Source organism: Salmo salar, chromosome 12, assembly GCF_965601325.2.
Source record: "Salmo salar chromosome 12, fSalSal1, whole genome shotgun sequence".
NCBI classification, from domain to species: domain Eukaryota; kingdom Metazoa; phylum Chordata; class Actinopteri; order Salmoniformes; family Salmonidae; genus Salmo; species Salmo salar.
The window spans coordinates 33,514,964-33,537,373 of NC_138302.1; the positions used below are offsets into that span (position 1 = coordinate 33,514,964).

At 44.2% G+C, this 22,410-nt stretch overlaps 1 protein-coding gene across 1 annotated transcript in view; it reads right to left on the reverse strand.

Annotated features, from left to right (window-relative positions):
* The window catches only part of LOC106564922 (alpha-1,6-mannosylglycoprotein 6-beta-N-acetylglucosaminyltransferase B), a 145,999-nt gene extending 136,662 nt beyond the window's left edge, over positions 1 to 9,337 (reverse strand). Inside the window, exons 1-2 of the mRNA XM_082958859.1 lie at positions 8,679 to 9,337; positions 2,912 to 3,024 (exon numbers count right to left, since the gene is read on the reverse strand). Coding sequence (XP_082814985.1) covers positions 2,912 to 3,024; positions 8,679 to 8,746 — 181 coding nt within the window. The 5' untranslated portion in view covers positions 8,747 to 9,337. The remainder of the gene's footprint in view (positions 1 to 2,911; positions 3,025 to 8,678) is intronic.
* Between the last annotated feature and the right edge of the window lie 13,073 nt (positions 9,338 to 22,410).

The following is a 22,410-nucleotide window of genomic DNA, read 5'->3' on the forward strand; positions in this document are numbered from 1 at the left end:
ACGCGGGGCGGGTTGACTCAGTGCGTCTGTAACACGCAGGGCGGGTTGACTCAGTGTGTCTGTAACACGCAGGGCGGGTTGACTCAGTGCTGTAACACGCAGGGCGGGTTGACTCAGTGCGTCTGTAACACGCAGGGCGGGTTGACTCAGTGCGTCTGTAACACGCAGGGCGGGTTGACTCAGTGCTGTAACACGCAGGGCGGGTTGACTCAGTGCGTCTGTAACACGCAGGGCGGGTTGACTCAGTGCGTCTGTAACACGCAGGGCGGGTTGACTCAGTGCGTCTGTAACACGCAGGGAGGGTTGACTCAGTGCGTCTGTAACACGCAGGGCGGGTTGACTCAGTGCGTCTGTAACACGCAGGGCGGGTTGACTCAGTGCGTCTGTAACACGCAGGGCGGGTTGACTCAGTGCGTCTGTAACACGCAGGGCGGGTTGACTCAGTGCGTCTGTAACACGCAGGGCGGGTTGACTCAGTACGTCTGTAACACGCAGGGCGGGTTGACTCAGTGCGTCTGTAACACGCAGGGCGGGTTGACTCAGTGCTGTAACACGCAGGGCGGGTTGACTCAGTGTTGTAACACGCAGGGCGGGTTGACTCAGTGCATCTGTAACACGCAGGGCGGGTTGACTCAGTGCGTCTGTAACACGCAGGGCGGGTTGACTCAGTGCGTCTGTAACACGCAGGGCAGGTTGACTCAGTGCGTCTGTAACACGCAGGGCGGGTTGACTCAGTGCGTCTAACACGCAGGGCGGGTTGACTCAGTGCGTCTAACACGCAGGGCGGGTTGACTCAGTGCGTCTGTAACACGCAGGGCGGGTTGACTCAGTGCGTCTAACACGCAGGGCGGGTTGACTCAGTGCGTCTGTAACACGCAGGGCGGGATGACTCAGTGCGTCTGTAACACGCAGGGCGGGATGACTCAGTGCGTCTGTAACACGCAGGGCGGGTTGACTCAGTGCGTCTGTAACACGCAGGGCGGGTTGACTCAGTGCGTCTGTAACACGCAGGGCAGGTTGACTCAGTGCTGTAACACGCAGGGCGGGTTTACTCAGTGCTGTAACATGCGGGGCGGGTTGACTCAGTGTGTCTGTAACACGCAGGGCGGGTTGACTCAGTGTGTCTGTAACACGCAGGGCGGGTTGACTCAGTGTGTCTGTAACACGCAGGGCGGGTTGACTCAGTGCGTCTGTAACACGCAGGGCGGGTTGACCCAGTGTGTCTGTAACACGCAGGGCGGGTTGACTCAGTGCGTCTGTAACACGCAGGGCTGGAGAGAGAGTGGATTTCAGCAGAGCCCAGTGAGGCAAGGCAAGTGAAAGCTGATAATCCATGGAAGCGAGAGGAGAAGAGGAGACCCTGTCGGTGTAACAAGGGAATAGGAATTCTACTTATAACCCCACATTGAGAACATCAGACATCAGCGCTGCTAGCTCTGGTAACAAAGCTCACCTGTCGTTTGAGTGGGTAAATATCTGTGTACAACAATGGACTATCAGCATATATGAGGATATACTCGAGGTTTCACAAGGTTTCTCTATGTACTATGTGAAAAAAAAGCTTATTTTGGACTGAGTACACTTCCACTGGTGTCGAGAGAATAGCGCCTTGTTACCGCTCTTCCTGATGGGATTCAAGGTGACAGACTAATGCTAGTCACACTCTGTAATAGTATTTTTGTAGAAAGATTTGGAAGCTCCGATGTTTTGGACTAGCACTTTTCATTCATCTTGAATCCCCTCAGGAAGAGCGGTAACAAGGCGCTATTCTCTCGACACCAGAGCTGAGGATGGAAGTGTACAAAAATAACATTACAGAGACCACTGACACAAAGTGTGTGAGTGCATTTGCGTGTGTCCGCGTGCTTGCGTGTCTTAGCTAGACCAGTGGTTCTGCAGGTGGTTCTCCCCGGCAGAATTAAAGGGCCACTTGTTTCCAGGGCTGACTTAGAGAGAGCAGATGGAACCAGCTCTCCATCCCTCTCTTCTCCATCTTGTCCCACATTGCTGCTGTCGCCCCATTCATTTTCTGCCAATTCATCTGACACACACACACAGACAGGGGTTTCACACGCACACACACACACAAACTCCTGTGGTAAACTTCTAGGTTGGACACTCGGCAGCTCTTAATGAGCTCAGTCCAGATGTCTCCCCAGGCAACAGAGCATGAGTGGTTAATTAATCAAGTGTGCTCACACACACACACACACACACACACACACACACACACACACCTCAACACTACAACATCCTCTCTCAGAGTTAGAAGGGCATTACATCAGATTATCCTCCCTTATGAGTTGTTCATCATCGGCTAAAGGACCTAAATCGCCTCTTGTTTTTTACTCAGGCAGTTGCGGGACAGCTACTCGCCAGAGAGGACCCATCCCTGACTTCACAGTTCGCACCTCGTAGAGTAGGAGACGGGGGGATTCGACACAGCTCTTTCCCGTCCCGTCATTGGTCTGCAGGCCTCAGTCGAGGTCATGTGACGTCTGCAGTCGGTCAATGTGATAATGAGATTTCTGTGGTGAGATATTAAGCGGAGTATGCAGCCTTCAGAAGACACTTACCAGACCCCTGATGATTCACCAGGGTTACTGTACATACGACAAGTGCTGATGTGAGTGAGTCTGCCTTCGATGCTGCTGCAGTGTGAATGCAGACCAATGCTCCCTTAGAAGCGATGCAGTACACCGCACTGCACTCATACAGGGATATGTCTCTTTTCTGTGCAGTGCCACAGGGTAGGAGTAATGGTGTTTCTGTGTGACCTACTGGAACACCACACCCACAGCTCCCTCTGACTAGACAACCCCTAATAGACAAACCCCACAGCTCCACTTAGATAGGGCCAGCGACACACACTCACACACACACACACACTCACATAAAGTGTTTTCTCTACCTTCTGTCCGGATGGTGAAGGGGGAGTCCCCAAGCCTCTTGGCTGAGAACTGGCCCCCCAGGGAGGTCATTAGAAAACACAGGCTGAAGAAGCCGATCCCCACCACAAATATCCTGGATGGAGGGATGGGAGGGAAGACAAGACAAGCGAGAAGAGAGAGAACGCATGGACGAGAAGAGGGAGGAGAAGGAGAGAAGTGATGAAAGAGGGCGGGAGGGAGGAAAGTGAAAGATTGTTGACGAGAAGAGAGAAGTATGAAGAGATATGACGAAGGGAGGAAGAGAAGAAAGGAACAGTCAGAAAACAGACAGAGGACAGCAGCACAGTAAAGAACATGCATTAGGAAACACAGGCAATTAGACCGACCCAGCTGAGGATATTAAAGTCAAAACGTCAGGGGCCATTTTAGTTCCCGTCTCCATCCCCCTGCTAACTGGCACCCCATCCATGCATCCTCAGGTTCCCCAATTAGGGACAAGCAGCTCCTTCCAAAATGCCTATAATTGATGCTTTGTGTCACGCACACCAGAGATAAAGAGGAGGCTTCCTCCTTCATTCCCCACGGGGCTAAATGAACGCTGCTGGCTGGCTGGCACATTCTGTAACGGACTATGACAGTAAGTAGGGGAGGAGAGGAGTGTACTTTACCCACGCCTTATTCTACCTCGACATTCCTGTATGTAGGGTACGCTACAGTAGATAAACAACAGCCTCTACCCACCACTACTTTAAAATGTGCATGTTTACACAGCCAGATACAGGATGCCTCTATACTTATGTATCCTCAGAGCAAGTGCATTGGACCGTTATAGTACGTACAGTAGCAACTTATGCAGTGCTAGCCACATACTGTATGCCTTTGTTACTGTGCCAGCAGTGGAAAGCTAGGACTCACAATAGCGAGACCAATTATTGAATACTTCATACTGTAGCTCGACTCTGAAGCCGAGCGAGTGGAGTTTGCTAGAATGCTGAATTCCGTGAAAGTTTCGACACTCCATGAACAGTAAACAGCGTTGTAATGCTAGTTCAGATTTAACATACTGGGATAATTGCAAGATATTGAATGTAGAACGATGCTGTCAAGAGTGATAAAGAGTGGGGGGGGGGCTCAGTCCGGCTTTCGACTTACTCTTGAAGGTTGTGATTGTGGAACGCAAAAGGTACCATTTTGAAATAGGATAGTGTATCATCAGTATTCCTCTTGTCATGTCAGTCATTGCATACCTTAGAGAGCTATTTAGAACAGAAATGTCCAGATCAACCAGCCCATGTCAGCTAATGTTTTTTAGCCCATAGATTTTTTTTGTAATGTTCGAGTCACTCAAATATCACAGGAATACACATTAGACATGGCAAGATATATAGAAAGTGAGCTTTATTTTCTCTTCACCCCATGAACAAAACGTGTAGAATAGCAGGAAATAAGCTTTAAAACCTGCAAAATGTTCTCCGCCAACAAGAGGGGTATGAACAGTTTGTGTCATGTACAGTGCTTGTGCATATACAAATAGACGGATGCTCCCCAATGCTGGAAGGGGAGGCCTGAGCGAAAAGGTTTAGGAACCCCTGATTTAGACAGAGAGCATCATGACAGGATAAGAACCTGAGGTAGGGAAACCACAAACATTTCAGCCTATCGAGAAGGAACTGCATGGAGACATTCATTACTGACGTAGCCATCCTTTTTTTTCTCCAGGAAACTGGAACATTGTGAAATATTACGTCCATCTGCTCCAGCATACTGTGCAGTACGTCTGGATGATTCAATCGCTGTTTGGGGGAACGGAGAGACGAATCCTGTAACAGATTTGACTCATATAACATTTTTTTTTTTTATCTGGCGAGGGGGGGATGGAGGAAAGTTTGATTACAGCAGGGTGTATCGTGGATTATCGTCCAGAAATCCTAACTGGGATTGGGATTATTTACCTGGCTATGACCATCTGGTCACAAAGCTATTTGAGAAAGTCATAGAGTTGTGGGGTGCGTCCTAGTACTGCTGAATGACTTCATTTTCTGTTCCCTTTCCTTTGGGCCACTGACCATAGATAGGTACAGTAGTTAACAGTGGAGGCTGCTGGGAGAACGGCTCATAATAATGCTAGCAGGGGAGCAAATGGAATGGCATCAAACAGCTGGAAACCATGTGCTTGATGCGTTTGATACCAAATCATTCTGACCATGCTGCTTCTTCCAATCCATTTTGTTCAGTTCAGTGAGTAAACTAAGGGAAATAAGGGGATAAGGACAGCAATGTAATACTATGTGGACACAGTCAAACTCAGAGGGAACAGGAGCTGATTAAATGGAAAAAGCAAAGGGCTAAAGTCAACTTCTCTTTCTAATCCCTCATTTACCAAATTTCTCCCTGTGACCTTTGGGCTTCTTTGGGCTCTATAATCCTCAACAAGGCCATATGGAGTGTGTGTGTGTGTGTGTAATGTGTGTGTGTGCGTGTGTATGCATAAGTATGCTTTGCCGTGGGCGCGCGTACGTGTCCCTAATGCTTCTGCATGGAGATGCAGTGTTCTTTTCAATTATGTGTGCTTCGGAGTGCATGTCTGTCAAAGCACTGTGCCCCAGTCCCGTCTCAGGGTGATCGATTCCACCTTTCCTCCCATATCGTTTATCCCCATTTCAAAGCCCCTCCATGAGGGTGATAGAGGACCTGGGGTGATGGAGGGGTGATAATAAAGGAGGATTAGACACAGGGCCTGCCGGACTCCTCTCTAATTAAAACGCTTAAAGTAAATGCTTGGGTCGGGTAATTGGATCAGACGCACAGATCCACTATCTCCTAATTGGCTTGCCGCACGTACCTGCGCTTATCAGATCTCGGCCCCAGGTTGATTGAAGTGAACCGGCGGTTGGCTTGTTGGGTGCTCAGCGGACTGTTTTCAAATAATTTGGTAGGCTGTTTTTTCTGCAGTCTTCCGCCTTCCGCTCATTGTTACTGATGTTAATGGGACAATTAGGATTGCCCTCTGTATAATGATTTTTTAATGGTTTGTTTTGAATGTAGGCTAGTTCACACAGGCAGACCAATTCTGATATTTTTACCACTAATTGGTCTTTTGAGGGTAGTTTATTTTTTCCCCTGGTTTACATTCACTCTTCTGCTCGTATTTTCCCTATAAGCAATGGCTTTACTTACTTTTGATATTACCCTAATAAAGTTTAGAGACCAAACCTTGTGAAGGTATGGTGTGGCTGTTATTAATCTCTAGCTACTGCGGGCCTATGATATGAAGGCAGTGCGCCACGGTGCTCCAACTGACTCCGAGGTGAGGAAGACCGTTTCAGGCCTACCAGAGTTACTCCTATAATCTAACAATATAATGCCTATCTTTATACCATTTTCTTTTTAATAATCTGTGTATATATATATTTTTTTTTTAAATGACAAATAAAAATATATATATATTAATCCAAACTGTGCAGTGGCCAATTGATGAATGGAAAGAGACATCTGTTACAAAACACAAAAAAGTTTCATGACATTCATAGATTGTCAAGCCAAGCCTTCGATACTGAGTAGGGAGGGATGTATTTTCCGTTTGTCTAGATTGACAGTCTATTTAGTGTGGTGTTGAAGTGATATTGAAGTCCCCGAAGTCGATATATTTTGTTTCATTGGTTGTGTGTTGCATTGACACAAAAACCTGTTGGTGGAAAATTTGTTGCATATATTTTATATAATTAGAAATATAGCATCAAAATGTTGAAAATCTGATTGCCTGCAGTCGGCTCTGATCGTAGTGTAATGAAACAGGCAGGGAGAGTGAGCTCGTCTGTGGTGGTCAGTGAACCCTCAACCTTCTGGCCAGTAGCCCTGCATGGCATCGACTGTGCCACAAAAGCATGCTGAATTGGAAAAGTTGATATCCACGTTTATAAGCTATATTTATTTGTGTTCATAAACATACATTTTGAGTTAATTCTATGAGGGGGGAGTTTGTTCATTTTACTTACAGTACAAGGGGAGGGTCATTTGTAGCTTTGGGGAAGGGGGCGGGGGAGGGGGTGGGGGCGGGAGGGTGCATTTTTTTAGACACCTTGAGTTGTACCAGCCCCATCCCCCCCCCCCCCCCCCCCCAATAAATTTCGATCCCTAACATTGAATCTTTTCACATCAGATCTTTTTCAGAGCTGATCTGAGTGGTCAAAAGACCAATTAGTGAAAAAAAATATCAGAATTGGGCTGCCTTATCTAAATGCAGCCTGATTGAACCTCTAATCTGCACACTAGGATTTGAGGTTGAACCAGAGAAAATTATAGGGGTTTATAAAAATACTTTTAAAAATTCACAGAATGGAGAATTTATATCAATGTTAACCCCTTCGGGGACAGGCTGAGGGAATGGAGAAAATCCAGATGCACCACATTTACATTTTAGTCATTTAGCAGATGCTCTTATCCAGAGCGACTTACATTTCATACATTTTTTCTATACTGGTCCCCCGTGGGAATCGAACCCACAACCCTGGCGTTGCAAACACCATGCTCTACCAACTGAGCCACACGGGATCCACTAAAGAAGGATATGGGCAATGGATCATTTACATAAGTATTCACACTCCTCAGTCAATACTTTGTATAAGCATCGTTGGCAGTGATTACAGCTGTGAGTCTTTCTGGGTAAGTCTCTAAGAGCTTTCCACACCTGGATTGTGCAACATTAGCCTATTTTTTTTTCTTTATTTTTCTTCAAGCTCTGCCAAATTGGTTGTTGATCATTTCTAAACAACCATGTTCAGGTTTTGCCATAGATTTGAAGTAGATTTAAGTCTAAACTGTAACTTGGTCACTCAGGAACATTCACGGTCTTCTTTTTAAGCATTTCAGTATAGAGTTGGCCTTGTGTTTTAGGTTATTGTCCTGTTGAAAAATGTATTAATCTCCCAGTGCCTGGTGGAAAGCAGACTGAAGCAGGTTTTCCTCTTGGGTTTTACCTGTGCTTAACTCCAATCCGTTTATTTTTTATTCTGAGAAATGCCCCAGTCCTTAACCACTACAAGCATACCCATAATATTCGCAGGGGTACTCAGTAAAGTGAATTGCTTTGCCAAATGTTTTGCTGTGTTACTTCAGTGCCTTGTTGTAAACAGGATGCATTAATTTCACTCTGTTAAGGTTAGTATTGTGGAGTAACTACAATGTTGTTGATCTAGCCTCAGTTCTCCTATCACAGCCATTAAACTCTGTAACTGTTTTAAAGTCACCATTGGCCTCATGGTGAAATCCCTGAACGGTGTATTTCCTCTCTCCGGCAACTGAGTTAGGAAAGACAATTGTATCTTTGTAGTTACTATCGAAAAACATGATTACATTTTGACATTATGGGGTATTGTGTGTAGGCCCTGGTCAAAAGTAGTCCACTATATGGGGAATATGGTGCCATTTGGGAATATGGTGCCATGTTAATGAAGCAAACCAAGCGATAAGCATCTTATTACCGCTCGCTAGGTTGATAATGCGCTTTACGTGTTTACTGTTGACATACGGATATAGCTGTGAACACAGTAATGTCATCTCTAATTTAATCTCGTTTCTCTGTTAGAGGAAAAAAACAGCTGGTGTTGTCGGGAGACTCCTTCACAGATTACCAAACACACTCACGCGCATGCAGGATGGCCATGCTTTTAAAAAAGAAATGGGCTATTCCATGACAATATATTCATTTGTAACACATGTGCCGGGTGTTATAAATGAATACCAAAGCCTAGAGTGGAAATATTAGGCTACACATTTTTTGTCTCTTACCTGAACGGTTTGAACGTCACAAGCCATCTTCTAACCATTATTTTACCGTCGATGTTGCCAGTAATCATTTCCCAAAACACGCAACCAAACAAGCGACCCCCGACATCGTTAACCTCGCAACCTGGGCCTCGACTAGGTGCTGAAACTGCTGCACGCCGCCCGCGTTTTAATGCTTCAACTCCGAGAAAATAGTCAGATGTAAGATTGTATCCATAAGTTTTCGTTTAATTGAATACGCGAACAGTAGCTTAAACCAGAGTTCTGACTTCTTGAAATTTGAGCGAAGTCTGTTTTTAATCCTACGATTTAGATTGCATTATGTCACTTTGCAAATTAAATAAATAATCTCGATTTTAGTCGCTGCAGGTTGTCCGGATAACTGGAACGATACGGTCTGGTTTGTCGCGTATTAGAGTAGCATTCCTCAAAGCAGATGTGGAACAAAATATGAATCAGTTGATTTCTCTGCAACTTGGTCTCCAAAATCCCTGTTCCCAATATGTACTGTGGACTCTCGGAGAACGAAGTCTATTGGGTACCTTTCCTCTCTGAAGAAAGCGACGAACTAATGCGCGTTAGAGCGTTTGTCCTCCCGTATCCTTTGGGGGCTTTACTCAACCTCCTTTCCACGCGAGTGCTTTTGGGTGTCTGGTTCGGGAGGGTTGAGAAATTGCAGTGCGTTTGGTAGTTAGGCTGCTACCTTAAGCACACGTTTCGTTATAGCGCCATCTACGGTTAATGTTCAAAACACATTGTGCCACCAGTGACATTTATATCAATTAAAGTTTTGCTGACTTAGATCATTATTGTGCAAAATAGACCATTTCGTTACTATGCCTTGCATTGGCAATTTTATAATATTGCATATTGTAAAAACTATTTGTCCGGTAGCTCTTTCAAACAAATATTTGTGTAAGGTACTCATATTCCAATGTCTCTTCAAAGAAATGCCACGCTGATAGCTCATCCAGCGGCGGAGATATTCACCCTCCGTTATAGCTGTCGCTGTCTATTTCAGGACCGTGGACAGCGACCAAACTCTACATCGATTCGGATGCAACAGTGACACCCAGCGGTCACTTGAACGGCGAACATGGATTCGCCTCATAATAACGACATTCCCTTATATTATACTGCAATGTTGCTTCATTGGTAAAGGTGTTTATATATGCATCCAGAATACACTGAGTTGTCCTATATTAAAAGGTAAGAAGTTAGTGGTTTGATTAACTATAAACCTGCAAACTGACAATGAATTGAATCCGACACACAATAAGCTATAAGACTACTCTGCACATTCCCTGTGGGCCTGGAATGGGCCGATGTATAAAAAAAAAGCACCAAAAGGAGAGAAAATCATATTCAGACACATCACAAGTTCCATCACACTTTCCAGCTCTCTGAATCACTGGTGCGGCGAAGCAGAAATCGGCACAGAGCGAGTCAGTGTGAGAGCAGATCTGTAGGGGCCCAAATGCAGATGACAGAAAATAGAAATCTCCAGCCCAGTCATGCATGAGAGAGACATTGATGTGTCACTTTGACTGACAGGCAGCGCATTGGCCCTCCAAATTAAGGTACAGTATCATTGGTTCAGGGGACTCTGTTTTGGTCTATTCTCAGTCTGTTGTGGAAAAAACACTATTGTGAATTAGGGATACCTGTTGATGATTTTACACTCTCTACCAAAATGCACAGGAAGGGAATTAACTTTCCCATATTGGGCGGCATACTCCTGTGGCTGACCATGTGTTGCTTCCAGCCTGTCACAAATGGATAACAAAATATAATTGTATTATATCCTTTCCATGTCCCCTGCAAATACTTGTGGATGTTTGCGCACACACACACACACACACACACACACACACACACACACACCTCCATGAATGAGAAAAGAGATCAATGCAGTCTAAAGATCATTCTGTCACAGACATACACTCATTTGCTCTGCAGTGGCACTGGGCTCCCCTCCTCACAGTGGGCAGAATAACCCTTAACACCATTGGCAGTTTACTGAGACACGTAGTGTTATGGCTAAACCTGCTCCGTGTACAGTTCTGCACCATAGTGGATCCAACCCAATGTTCAGTACCTGCTGTCATTCTGGTACTCAACGCACAATGGCAACCATCATTACAGCTGCAGACTGTGCAAGAGTGTATAAAGCCCTGGTCCTTGTCAGAGTGTTATACTTGAGGGATGTATAACACTGAAATCAGCATAACTGGTGTCATCCATATACCATACCAACAGACTGTAACAGTAGACAGACAGAGACAGGAGGGAGTATGGTGCCAGCATCAGTAACAGAGAAAGAAGCCATTTAAGTTCTCTAGCTTCAAAAAAAAGTTACCAGGGGGCTCATTTATATATATATATGATTTATACTTGAACTTAGTCGTAAGATCATTTCCGACGGTGTGCTTACGTTCGATTCATAAAAGATACTTGCTTACGCAGGTTTTAAGAAGCCCATTTGTAATTTACGCACCTGTGATCTGTAAATCTCAAATGACCTTCAAATTGACGGCACCTGCCCTTCAGCAGTCCGATGGTGTGCTCTACAACCAACCTAGTTCTGCCGTGCGCCAAATTGTAGCGCATTTCGTCTGCTGTTCCTGGACCGGCAAAGATACTGAAAGACACGTTTTCAGTGGATAACCCCAGTCACCTAATAGGGTAACACACCTAATCGTTGTGTTACATTCTTTTGCACGTTTAATAGGCTATTATACACTTTTTTAAATAACTCACAGAGAAGCCACCCGCCTCCACTCTCACCAGCTTCTAGACGCAGGCCTACTCTGCTGTGCAACAGAATGAATGAGTGGTGCGTATTCCCTGGTCACTTGGAGCATACATTGAGTAGTTGCATACGGGCATCGCAGCTGTTCTGAACATTCAATTAATGGAAATTCTTCCTGTTAACATATACATGTTCATCTACAGACGGTGCGCGTAAGGCAAAATGCGTGCAGTCAACTGCACATATGACCCCTGGGAAATTTAATTAGCGGACAAACTCGGCTTTCTCGCGCGTCTGTTCGTCGGCTGTAAATGGGAAACTAATGTACGTCGTGGACAATACGTGTGGAATCGCCTCGAGCATTTGTGGCAGGATGCGGCTGAATGATGGCTGTGATATACCCACGCACAAATCTAACAGAACATTTCTTGGGAGACGATAGCGATTTATAAGACATGGATCATCATGCGTAAAAAAGTCATTCCGGTCTCTGAAAACTCTCTCCCTTCTAAAAGCACGGTTTTCAATCTTCCAATAATGCAAGAACAGCCATGGTTACTTTTTTCTAATTTGACACACTATTTATAGAACATCCATCCTGTTTTTAATTCAAAACACCTAACGTCTGGCAATTAATTCCTCACACCTTTAATTGATTATTCCTAACAAATTGTTCATAAAGCTAAAGCAAAGTTCACCACATGCTTGGACGTATCTGCGTCCCAAACGGCAATACCCCTACATAACCAGCAGGAAAATCACTTATGTCAAGTCTAGACTTTGCGTAGAGATAAGATCATTTCCAGGTCAAAGTAAGGTTTTATAAATAACTACATATACGTGGTATTCTACGTAAGTCATATTTAAGATCAAAACTGATCGTAAGTCCGTTTTATAAATGAGGTACCTTATTTCTGACGACACAAGTCGTCTGTGTTCTATTACCAAGGGAAACAAAGCATATGAAATAATATTTGTCTGGTGCAGGATGGTAAATCACGCTAGATTGTAGGCTTCTGGACAGGGCTGATAACCCTGTGTTGAAAAGGAGAAGCTGTTTGTGTGGTGAAAAGGGAGAGCGAATTGATTTGCGTCAAAGGCTTCCTCGCTTCTCGTTTGGTTTGATTTGAACAAAGAGCAAGAACACAGGCCATGCGGAACGTAATTTTAAATCCGTTGTTTTGCCAGCCAAAGATGACAGTTGAGGTAAGGTCGATGTTGTTGGCTGGGGATACTCTGTTTTGAATAATGCACAGTGATCACATACTCTACTGCCAATGTTACCGATCTAATTTAATTCACAATGGCACCTTGAGGAACTCTACAGCTAGGAATGTGTTGTCACTGCTGAAAGGCTTTTCCCGTGGTATGTTAGTCCTGTAAATAGAAACCATACAGGAGAGTGGAGTTATGAGAAGCAGATTGTAATTTAGTATAGCATTTGTAGACAGAGTACACACATGATCCATATGTTCATGTTTGGGATCTAGCTAGTTGACACACAGAGCACTTCAACTAACCTTTGATTCTGGGCTCAATGCAAAGCCAAACCTAAACTCAGCCCAGTTTAGGAATCCTCACTATTGTGAATTAGGGAGACCTGTTACGATTTTACCTGCACTAATCTGAACAGAGGATGAAAGCAATATTATTATACTTTTTTATTTAACTAGGCAAGTCAGTTAAGAACAAGTTGTTATTTACAATGACAGCTTGGGAACAATGGGTTAACTGCCTTGTTCAGGGGCAGAACAACAGATTTCTACTTTGTCACCAGATTTGATCTAGCAACCTTTTGGCTACTGGCCCAACACTCTAACCACTAGGGTACCTGTCTAGCAGGTGAGCACTGTTACCTGTCCAGTCCCTTGTGATGGAGTGAAGGTTACATAAGAAGAGCAAAAGGAAGCCTATTTTAAATGATCCGTATCATTGTCCTCGTCCTCCCTCTTCTCCTTGCTCCCCTAATAAAGACTGGCTAATTGGGTGTCTGAGAGTCGAGATAAACAAACAAAAACAATTAAGGCTGAACTGTAATTGAAAAAAGTAGCTAATGAATAATCGTTAATCATTCTGGCTGCGTCTTATTGGCATCTTATTCCCTATACAGTGCATTATTTTGACTAGGACCCATAGGGCTCTGGTCAGAAGTAGTGCACTAAAGAGTGAATAGGGTGCTATTTGGGATGGAAACTCTGTTCCCTCCTATCCGACCATTGTTTCTCATTCCAACAGCTTTTGTTCCAATTAGCAATCTCTTTCTTTGGACTAATGGATGTAAAAAAAGAGGGGGAGCGATACATACAAATGGAGGGATGAAGAGAATCGATGAAGAAGTGGAGAAGAGACGCGTAGAGAGCGGACGTAACAATAACGGACATTGATCTATTTGTAATGAATGGGGGAAATCAGTGGGAAAGGGGAATACCTAGTCAGTTGTACAACTGAATGTATTCAACTGAAATGTGTCTTCCACATTTAACCCAATGTCTTGGAGGTGTGTGTGTGTGTGTGTGTGTGTGTGTGTGTGTGTGTGCATGAGCATTCAGGAGGTGTTCTCAATCACAGGTGTAATACAATTGCTAATATTTCCCTCTCATCTCTACCCAAATAATTTGGGTTCCCGGATCCTTTCACTTTATTTATTGGCAATCCAAGATGGCATAGCAGTCTTTGTGTTTGTCTTGTCCCATGATCTTACCTCAACTAGTTTCTTTGTTTTTTTTGTATATATCTTAATCTCACTTTCCATCTACAAACTGAATATACTTTCCTGCAATCCGCCTCACCCAATGTGGTAGGGATCTGCTATTTTTATACTTTATAATTGGAACCCCCATCAGAAGTTAGCCAGCTCACTATCTACTAGCTAGTAGTCAGCTAGCCACTGCTAGCTGTCTTCACCGTTAGCTCGGACACCAGCCAGCTTTAGCTCGGTCAAAACCTGCCAGTCTGCACAGCACGATATATCAACCCAGAGCATATTGGACTGCTTTTCTCTACCACATTGCCGGATTCCTGCCGCAAGCTCTGGACATTACACCGGATCATCGCAGCTAGCTAGATGCAACCGAGTGGCTATTGCTGGCTAACGCCTCTGTCCTGAAGCAAACACCAGTTAGCCTTGAGCTAGCCTCAAGCTAGGCCCATCTCCCAGCTAGCCGAAGAGGTATACCAGCTATTTCTTGGGCTACAATACCTCTTTTGCCAATTGGCCTGGACCCTTTATTGCCGACACGTAGCGCCGCCGATCCATCACGACTGGTCTGCCGACGTAATCGTCCGATGTGGTTTCAACAGGCTTTTCCGTTGCGATGTCCCCGAAGACCCATCTGCTAGCCCCTGCTCGCTAGCGTTCTGAAAGCCATGTCTCCCACTCACCTAGCGTAGTAGCGACTACCGAACGGCTCCCTGACTCACCTATTGCTGCTCATTGGACCCTATGATCACACGGCTACACATGCCTCTCCCTAATGTCAATATGCCTTATCTACTGCTGTTTCGGTTAGTTATTGTTTTATTTCACTGTAGAACCCCCAGTCCCGCTCAACATGTCTAGATAGCTCTTTTTTCCCACCCCCCACACATGCGGAGACCTCACCTGGCTTAACTGGTGCCTCCAGAGACACAATTTCTCTCATCGTCACTCAACGCCTAGGTGTACCTCCACTGTACTCACATCCTACCATACCACTGTCTGTACATTATGCCCTGAATCTATTCTACCATGCCCAGAAATGTGCTCCTTTTATTTTCTGTTCCCAACGCAGAAGACGACCAGTTCTTATAGCCTTTAGCTGTACCGTTATCCTACTCCTCCTCTGTTCCTCTGGTGATGTAGAGGTTAAGCCAGGCCCTGTAGCCCCCAGCACTACACCTATTCCCCAGGCACTCTCGTTTGTTGACTCCTGTAACCGTAAAAGCCTTGGTTTCATGCATGTTAACATCAGAAGCCTCCACCCTAAGTTTGTTTTATTCACTGCTTTAGTACACTCCGCCAACCCTGATGTCCTAGCCGTGTCTGAATCCTGGATTAGGAAGGCCACCAAAAATTCAGAAATTTCCATCCCCAACTACAACATTTTCCGACAAGATAGAACTGCCAAAGGGGGTGGAGTTAGCCTGCAAAGTTCATAGATATCATCCTGACCAACTTGCCGTTTAAATTCACCTCTGCTGTCTTCAACCAGGATCTCAGCGATCACTGCCTCATTGTCTGCGTCCGTAATGGGTCCGCAGTCAAACGACCGCCCCTCATCACTGTCAAACGCTCCCTAAAACACTTCAGCGAGCAGGCCTTTCTAATTGACCTGGCCCAGGTATCCTGGAAGGATATTGACCTCATCCCGTCAGTAGAGGATGACTGGTTGTTCTTTTAAAAGTGCTTTCCTCACCATCTTAAACAAGCATGCCCCATTCAAAAAATGTAGAACTAAGAACAAGTATAGCCCTTGGTTTACTCCAGACTTGACTGCCCTTGACCAGCACAAAAACATCCTGTGGCATACTGCATTAACATCAGACAGCCCCCGCGATATGGAACTTTTCAGGGAAGTCAGGAACCAATATACACAGTCAGTTAGGAAAGCTAAGGTTAGCTTTTTTAAACATAAATTTGCTTCCTGTAGCACTAATTCCAAAAAGGTTTGGGACACTGTAAAGTCCATGGAGAATAAGAGCAGCTGCCCACTGCCCTGAGGCTAGGAAACACTGTAACCACCGAAAAATGTACGATAATCGAATTTCAATAAGCATTTTTCTAGGTTGGCCATGCTTTTCACCTGGCTATCCCTACTCCGGCCAACAACTCTGCACCCCCCACAGCAACTTGCCCAAGCCCACTCCCCCCGCTTCTCCTTCCCCCAAATCCAGATAACTGATGTTCTGAAAGAGCTGCACAATCTAGATCCCTACAAATTAGCTGGGCTAGACAATCTGGACACTCTCTTTCTAAAATTATCAGCTGAGACAGTACTGTGCAGCCGTCTTCATTGACCTGGCCAAGGCTTTGACTCTGTCAATCACCACATTCTTATCTGCAGACTCAATAGCCGTGGTTTCTCAAATGACTGCCTTGCCTGGTTCACCATCTACTTAGATAGAGTTCAGTGTGTCAAACGGAGGGCCTGTTGTCCGGACCTCTGGCAGTCTCTATGGGGGTGCCACAGGGTTCAATTCTTGGGCTGACTCTTTTCTCTGTATTTATCAATGATGTCGCTCTTGCTGCTGGTGATTGTCTGATCCACCTCTACGCAGACGACACCATTCTGTATATATCTGGCCCTTCTTTGGACACTGTGTTAACAAACCTCCAAACAAGCTTCAATGCCATACAACACTCCTTCCGGGGCCTCCAACTGCTTGTAAATGCTAGTAAAACTAAACGCATGCTCTTCAACTGATTGCTGCCCTCACCCGCCCACCCGAATTGCATCGCTACTCTGGACGGTTCTGACTTAGAATATGTGGACAACTACATATACCTTGGTGTCTGGTTGGACTAAACTCTCCTTCCAGACTCACATTAAGCATCTCCAATCCAAAATTACATCTAGAATCAGCTTCCTATTTCACAACAAAGCCTCCTTCACTCATGCTGCCAAACATACCCTCGTAAAACTGACTATCCTACCGATCTTTGACTTCAGCGATGTCATTTACAAAATAGCCTCCAATGCTACTCAGCAAATTGGATGTAGTCTATCACAGTGCCATCTGTTTTGTCACCAAAGCCCCGTATACTACCCACCACTGCGACCTGTATGCTCTCGTTGGCTGGCCCTCGCTACATATTTGTCACCACACCCACTGGCCCCAGGTCATCTATAAGTCGTTGCTAGGTAAAGCCCCGCCTTATGTCAGCTCACTGGTCACCATAGCAACACCCACCCGTAGCACCCGCTCCAGCAGGTATATTTCACTGGTTATCCCCAAAGCCAACCCCTCTTTTCCACCCCAGTATCTCTATTCTCTACTTGCACATCCTCAACTGCTCATCTATCACTACAGTGTTAATGCCAAATTGTAATTATTTCGCCACTATGGCCTATTTATTGCCATACCTCCCTAATCTTTCTACATTTGCACACACTGTGCATAGATTTCTCTATTGTGTTATTGACTGTACGTTTGTCTATCCCACGTGTAACTCTGTGTTGTTTTTGGTCGCACTGCTTTGCTTTATCTTGGCCAGGTCGCAGTTGTAAATGAGAACTTGTTCTCAACTTGCCTACCTGGTTAAATAAAGGTGAAATATAAAAAATAAAACAGCATTATGAGGCTGCGTTGAGACAATGACTTAATGACCCAAGCCCAGCTCAGTTAATCCCTACCATTGTGTCGCTGAATCATCATAATGCTTTAGCAAATGTACATTACACCAGGAGCATTGGAAGACACAATGGAATTAATCTAATTTATGTCCCTCTAACTGCCCTGAATGCCTCTGCTGATCTTACAGTTGTATAATTCTATGCAGCAATTGTAGCCTATGAACCAAATTTATGCTGTTAGCACTGTGGCGGTGTGTGCTCTAGTATGAAGTCCACTGTGTGCAGCTCACCCTGCACTAACATAAATAACATGAGAATATTTACTTCTGCTAAGCTTCCCAGTAAAGCAATAAAAACAAACAAGCAAGCCTTACAGAAAAGTGCTCAAAATAGCCCATGTTAACATACAGTTGAAGTCAGAAGTTTACATACACTTAGGTTGGAGTCATTAAAACTCGTTTTTCAACCACTCCACAAATATCTTGTTAACTATAGTTTTGGGAAGTCGGTTAAGACATCTACTTTGTGCAGGACACAAGTAATTTTTCCAACAATTGTTTACAGACAGATTATTTCACTTATAATTCACTGTGTCACAATTCCGGTGGGTCAGAAGTTTACATACACCAAGTTGACTGTGCCTTTAAACAGCTTGGAGAATTCCAGAAAATTATGTCATGGCTTTAGAAGCTTCTGATAGGCTAATTGACATCATTTGAGTCAATTGCAGGTGTACCTGTGGATGTATTTCAAGGCCTACCTTCAAACTCAGTGCCTCTTCGCTTAACATCACGGGAAAATCAAAAGAAATCAGCAAAAACCTCAGAAAAAAATTGTAGACCTCCACAAGTCTGGTTCATCCTTGGGAGCAATTTCCAAACGCCTGAAGGTACCACGTTCATCTGTACAAACAATAGTACGCAAGTAGAAACACCATGGGACCGCTCAGGAAGGAGACACATTCTGTCTCCTAGAGATGAACGTACTTTGGTGCGAAAAGTGCAAATCAAACCCAGAACAACAGCAAAGGACCTTGTGAAGATGCTGGAGGAAACGGGTACAAAAGTATCTATATCCACAGAAAAAGGAGTCCTATATCAACATAACCTGAAAGGCCGCTCAGCAAGAAAGAAGCCACTGCTCTAAAACCGCCATAAAGAGCCAGACTACGGTTTGCAACTGCACATGGGGACAAAGATCGTACTTTTTGGAGAAATGTCCTCTGGTCTTATGAAGCAAAAATAGAACTGTTTGCCCATAATTACCATCGTTATGTTTGGAAGATAAAGGGGGACGCTTGCAAGCCGAAGAACACCATCCCAACCGTGAAGCATGGGGGTGGCAGCATCATGTTGTGGGGCTGCTTTGCAGCAGGAGGGACTGGTGCACTTCACAAAATAGATGGCATCATGTGGGAGGAAAATTAGGTGGATATATTGAAGCAACATCTCAAGACATCAGTCAGGAAGTTAAAGCTTGGTCACAAATGGGTCTTCCAAATTGACAATGACCCCAGGCATACTTCCAAAGTTGTGGCAAAATGGCTTAAGGACAACAAAGTCAAGGTATTGGAGTGGCCATTACAAAGCCCTGACCTCAATCCTATAGAACATTTGTGGGCAGAACTGAAAAAGCGTGTGCGAGCAAGGAGGCCTACAAACCTGACTCATTTACATCAGCTCTGTCAGGAGGAATGGGCCAAAATTCACCCAACTTATTGTGGAAGCTTGTGGAAGGTTATACTAAACGTTTTACCCAAGTTAAACAATTTAAAGGCAATGCTACCAAATACTAATTGAGTGCATGTAAACTTCTGACCCACTGGAAATGTGATGAAAGAAATAAAAGCTGAAATAAATCCTTCTCTCTACTATTATTCTGACATTTCACATTCTTAAAATAAAGTGGTGATCCTAACTGACCTCAAACAGGGAATTGTTACTAGGATTAAATGTCAGGAATAGTGAAACTGAGTTTAAATGTATTTGGCTAAGGTGTATGTAAACTTCCGACTTCAACTTAAGAAACAAGGTTCATGAATTTCATCATTTGCTAGTTACAGATGACATTCATATTCTTACTATCTCTGAAATTCACTTAGACAATAACTTTGATGATACAGTGGTAGCAATACAAGGTTATAACATTTTCAGAAAATATACTAATGCCACTGGTGGAGATGTTGCTGTTTTATATTCAGAACCACATTCCTGTAGAGATCCTTTCTAGTCTTATGTTAAATACTGTTGAAGTAATATGGCTACAGGTTCATCTGCCTCACCTAAAGCCCATTATTGTGGGAAGCTGCTATAGACCACCAAGTGCTAATAGTCACTATCTGGATAACGTGTGAAATGCTTGATAATGTATGTGATATAAATAGAGAGGTATATTTTCTCTCTGATTTAAATATTTACTGGCTTTCATCAAGCTGCCCACTCAAGAAAAAGCTTCAAACTGTAACCAGTGCCTGCAACCTGGTTCAGGTTATCAAATAACCTACCAGGGTAGTTACAAACAGCACAGGAATGAAAACATCAACATGTATTGGTCACATCTTTACCAACGCTGCAGAAATGTGCTTGAAAGCAGTATCCAGATGCATCGGATGTAGTGATCACAATATAGTAGCCATATCTAGGAAAACCAAAGTTCCAAAGGCTGGGCCTTACATAGTGTATAAGCGGTCATGCAATAGGTTTTGTAGTGATTCCTATGTTGTTGATGTAAATAATATTTGTTGGTCCGTGGTGTGTAATGAGTAGCAAACAGATGTTGCACTTGACACATTTATGAAATTGCTTATCCCAGTTACTAAAAGCATGCACCCATTAAGAAAATGACTGTAAAACTTAAATCCCAGTGGATTGATGAGGAATTGAGCAATTGTATGGTTGAGAAGGATGAGGCGAAAGGAATGGCAAATAAGTCTGGCTGCACAACCAATTGGAAAACGTACTGCAAATTGAGAAATCATGTGTCTAAACTGAATAAAACTATGAAGAAACTACACTATGATACAAAAAATGACAAAGAATGATAGTAAAACACTTTGGAGTACCTTAAATGGAATTTTTGGAAAAAAGGCAAACTCAGGTCCATCATTCATTGAATCAGATGGCTCATTCCTCACAAAACCGACTGATATTGCCAACTACTTTTAATGATTTTTTTAATTGGCAAGATTAGCAAACTTAGGCATGACATGCCAGCAACAAACACTGACACTACACATCCAAGTATATCTGACCAAATTTTGAAAGGCAAGAATTGTAATTTTGAATTCCATAAAGTGAGTGAGGAAGAGGTGAATTTAAAAAAATCTATCAACAATGACAAGCCACCGGAGTCTGACAACTTGGATGGAAAATTACTGAGGATAATAGCAGACGATATTGCCACTCCCATTTACCATATCTTCAATTTAAGCCTACTAGAAAGTGTGCCCTCAGGCCTGGAGGGAAGCAAAAGTCATTCCGCTACCTACAGTGAGAGAAAAAAATATTTAATCCCCTGCTGATTTTGTACATTTGCCCACTGACAAAGAAATGATCAGTCTATAATTTTAATGGTAGGTTTATTTGAACAGTGAGAGACAGAATAACAAAAAAATCCAGAAAAACGCATGTCAAAAATTTTATAAATAGATTTGCATTTTAATGAGGGAAATAAGTATTTGACCCCCTCAATCAGAAAGATTTCTGGCTCCCAGGTGTCTTTTATACAGGTAACGAGCTGAGATTAGAGCACACTCTTAAAGGGAGTGCTCCTAACCACAGCTTGTTACCTGTAAAAAAGACATCTGTCCACAGAATCAATCAATCAATCAGATTCCAAACTCTCCACCATGGCCAAGACCAAAGAGCTTTCCAAGGATGTCAGGGACAAGATTGTAGACCTACACAAGGCTGGAATGGGCTACAATACCATCGCCAAGCAGCTTGGTGAGAAGGTGACAACAGTTGGTGCGATTATTCGCAAATGGAAGAAACACAAAATAACTGTCAATCTCCCTCGGCCTGGGGCTCCATGCAAGATCTCAACTCGTGGAGTTGCAATGATCATGAGAACGGTAAGGAATCAGCCCAGAACTACACGGGAGGATCTTGTCAATGATCTCAAGGCAGCTGGGACCATAGTCACCAAGAAAACAATTGGTAACACACTACGCCGTGAAGGACTGAAATCCTGCAGCGCCCGCAAGGTCCCCCTGCTCAAGAAAGCACATATACATGCCCTTCTGAAGTTTGCCAATGACCATCTGAATGATTCAGAGGACAACTGGGTGAAAGTGTTGTGGTCAGATGAGACCAAAACGGAGCTCTTTGGCATCAACTCAACTTGCCGTGTTTGGAGGAGGAGGAATGCTGCCTATGACCCCAAGAACACTATCCCCACCGTCAAACATGGAGGTGGAAACATTATGCTTTGGGGGTGTTTTTCTGCTAAGGGGACAGGACAACTTCACTGCATCAAAGGGACGATGGACGGGGCCATGTACCATCAAATCTTGGGTGAGAACCTCCTCCCCTCAGCCAGGTCATTGAAAATGGGTCGTGGATGGGTATTCCAGCATCACAATGACCCAAAACACACAGCCAAGGCAACAAAGGAGTGGCTCAAGAAGAAGCACATTAAGGTCCTGGAGTGGCCTAGCCAGTCTCCAGACCTTAATCCCATACAAAATCTGTGGAGGGAGCTGAAGGTTCGA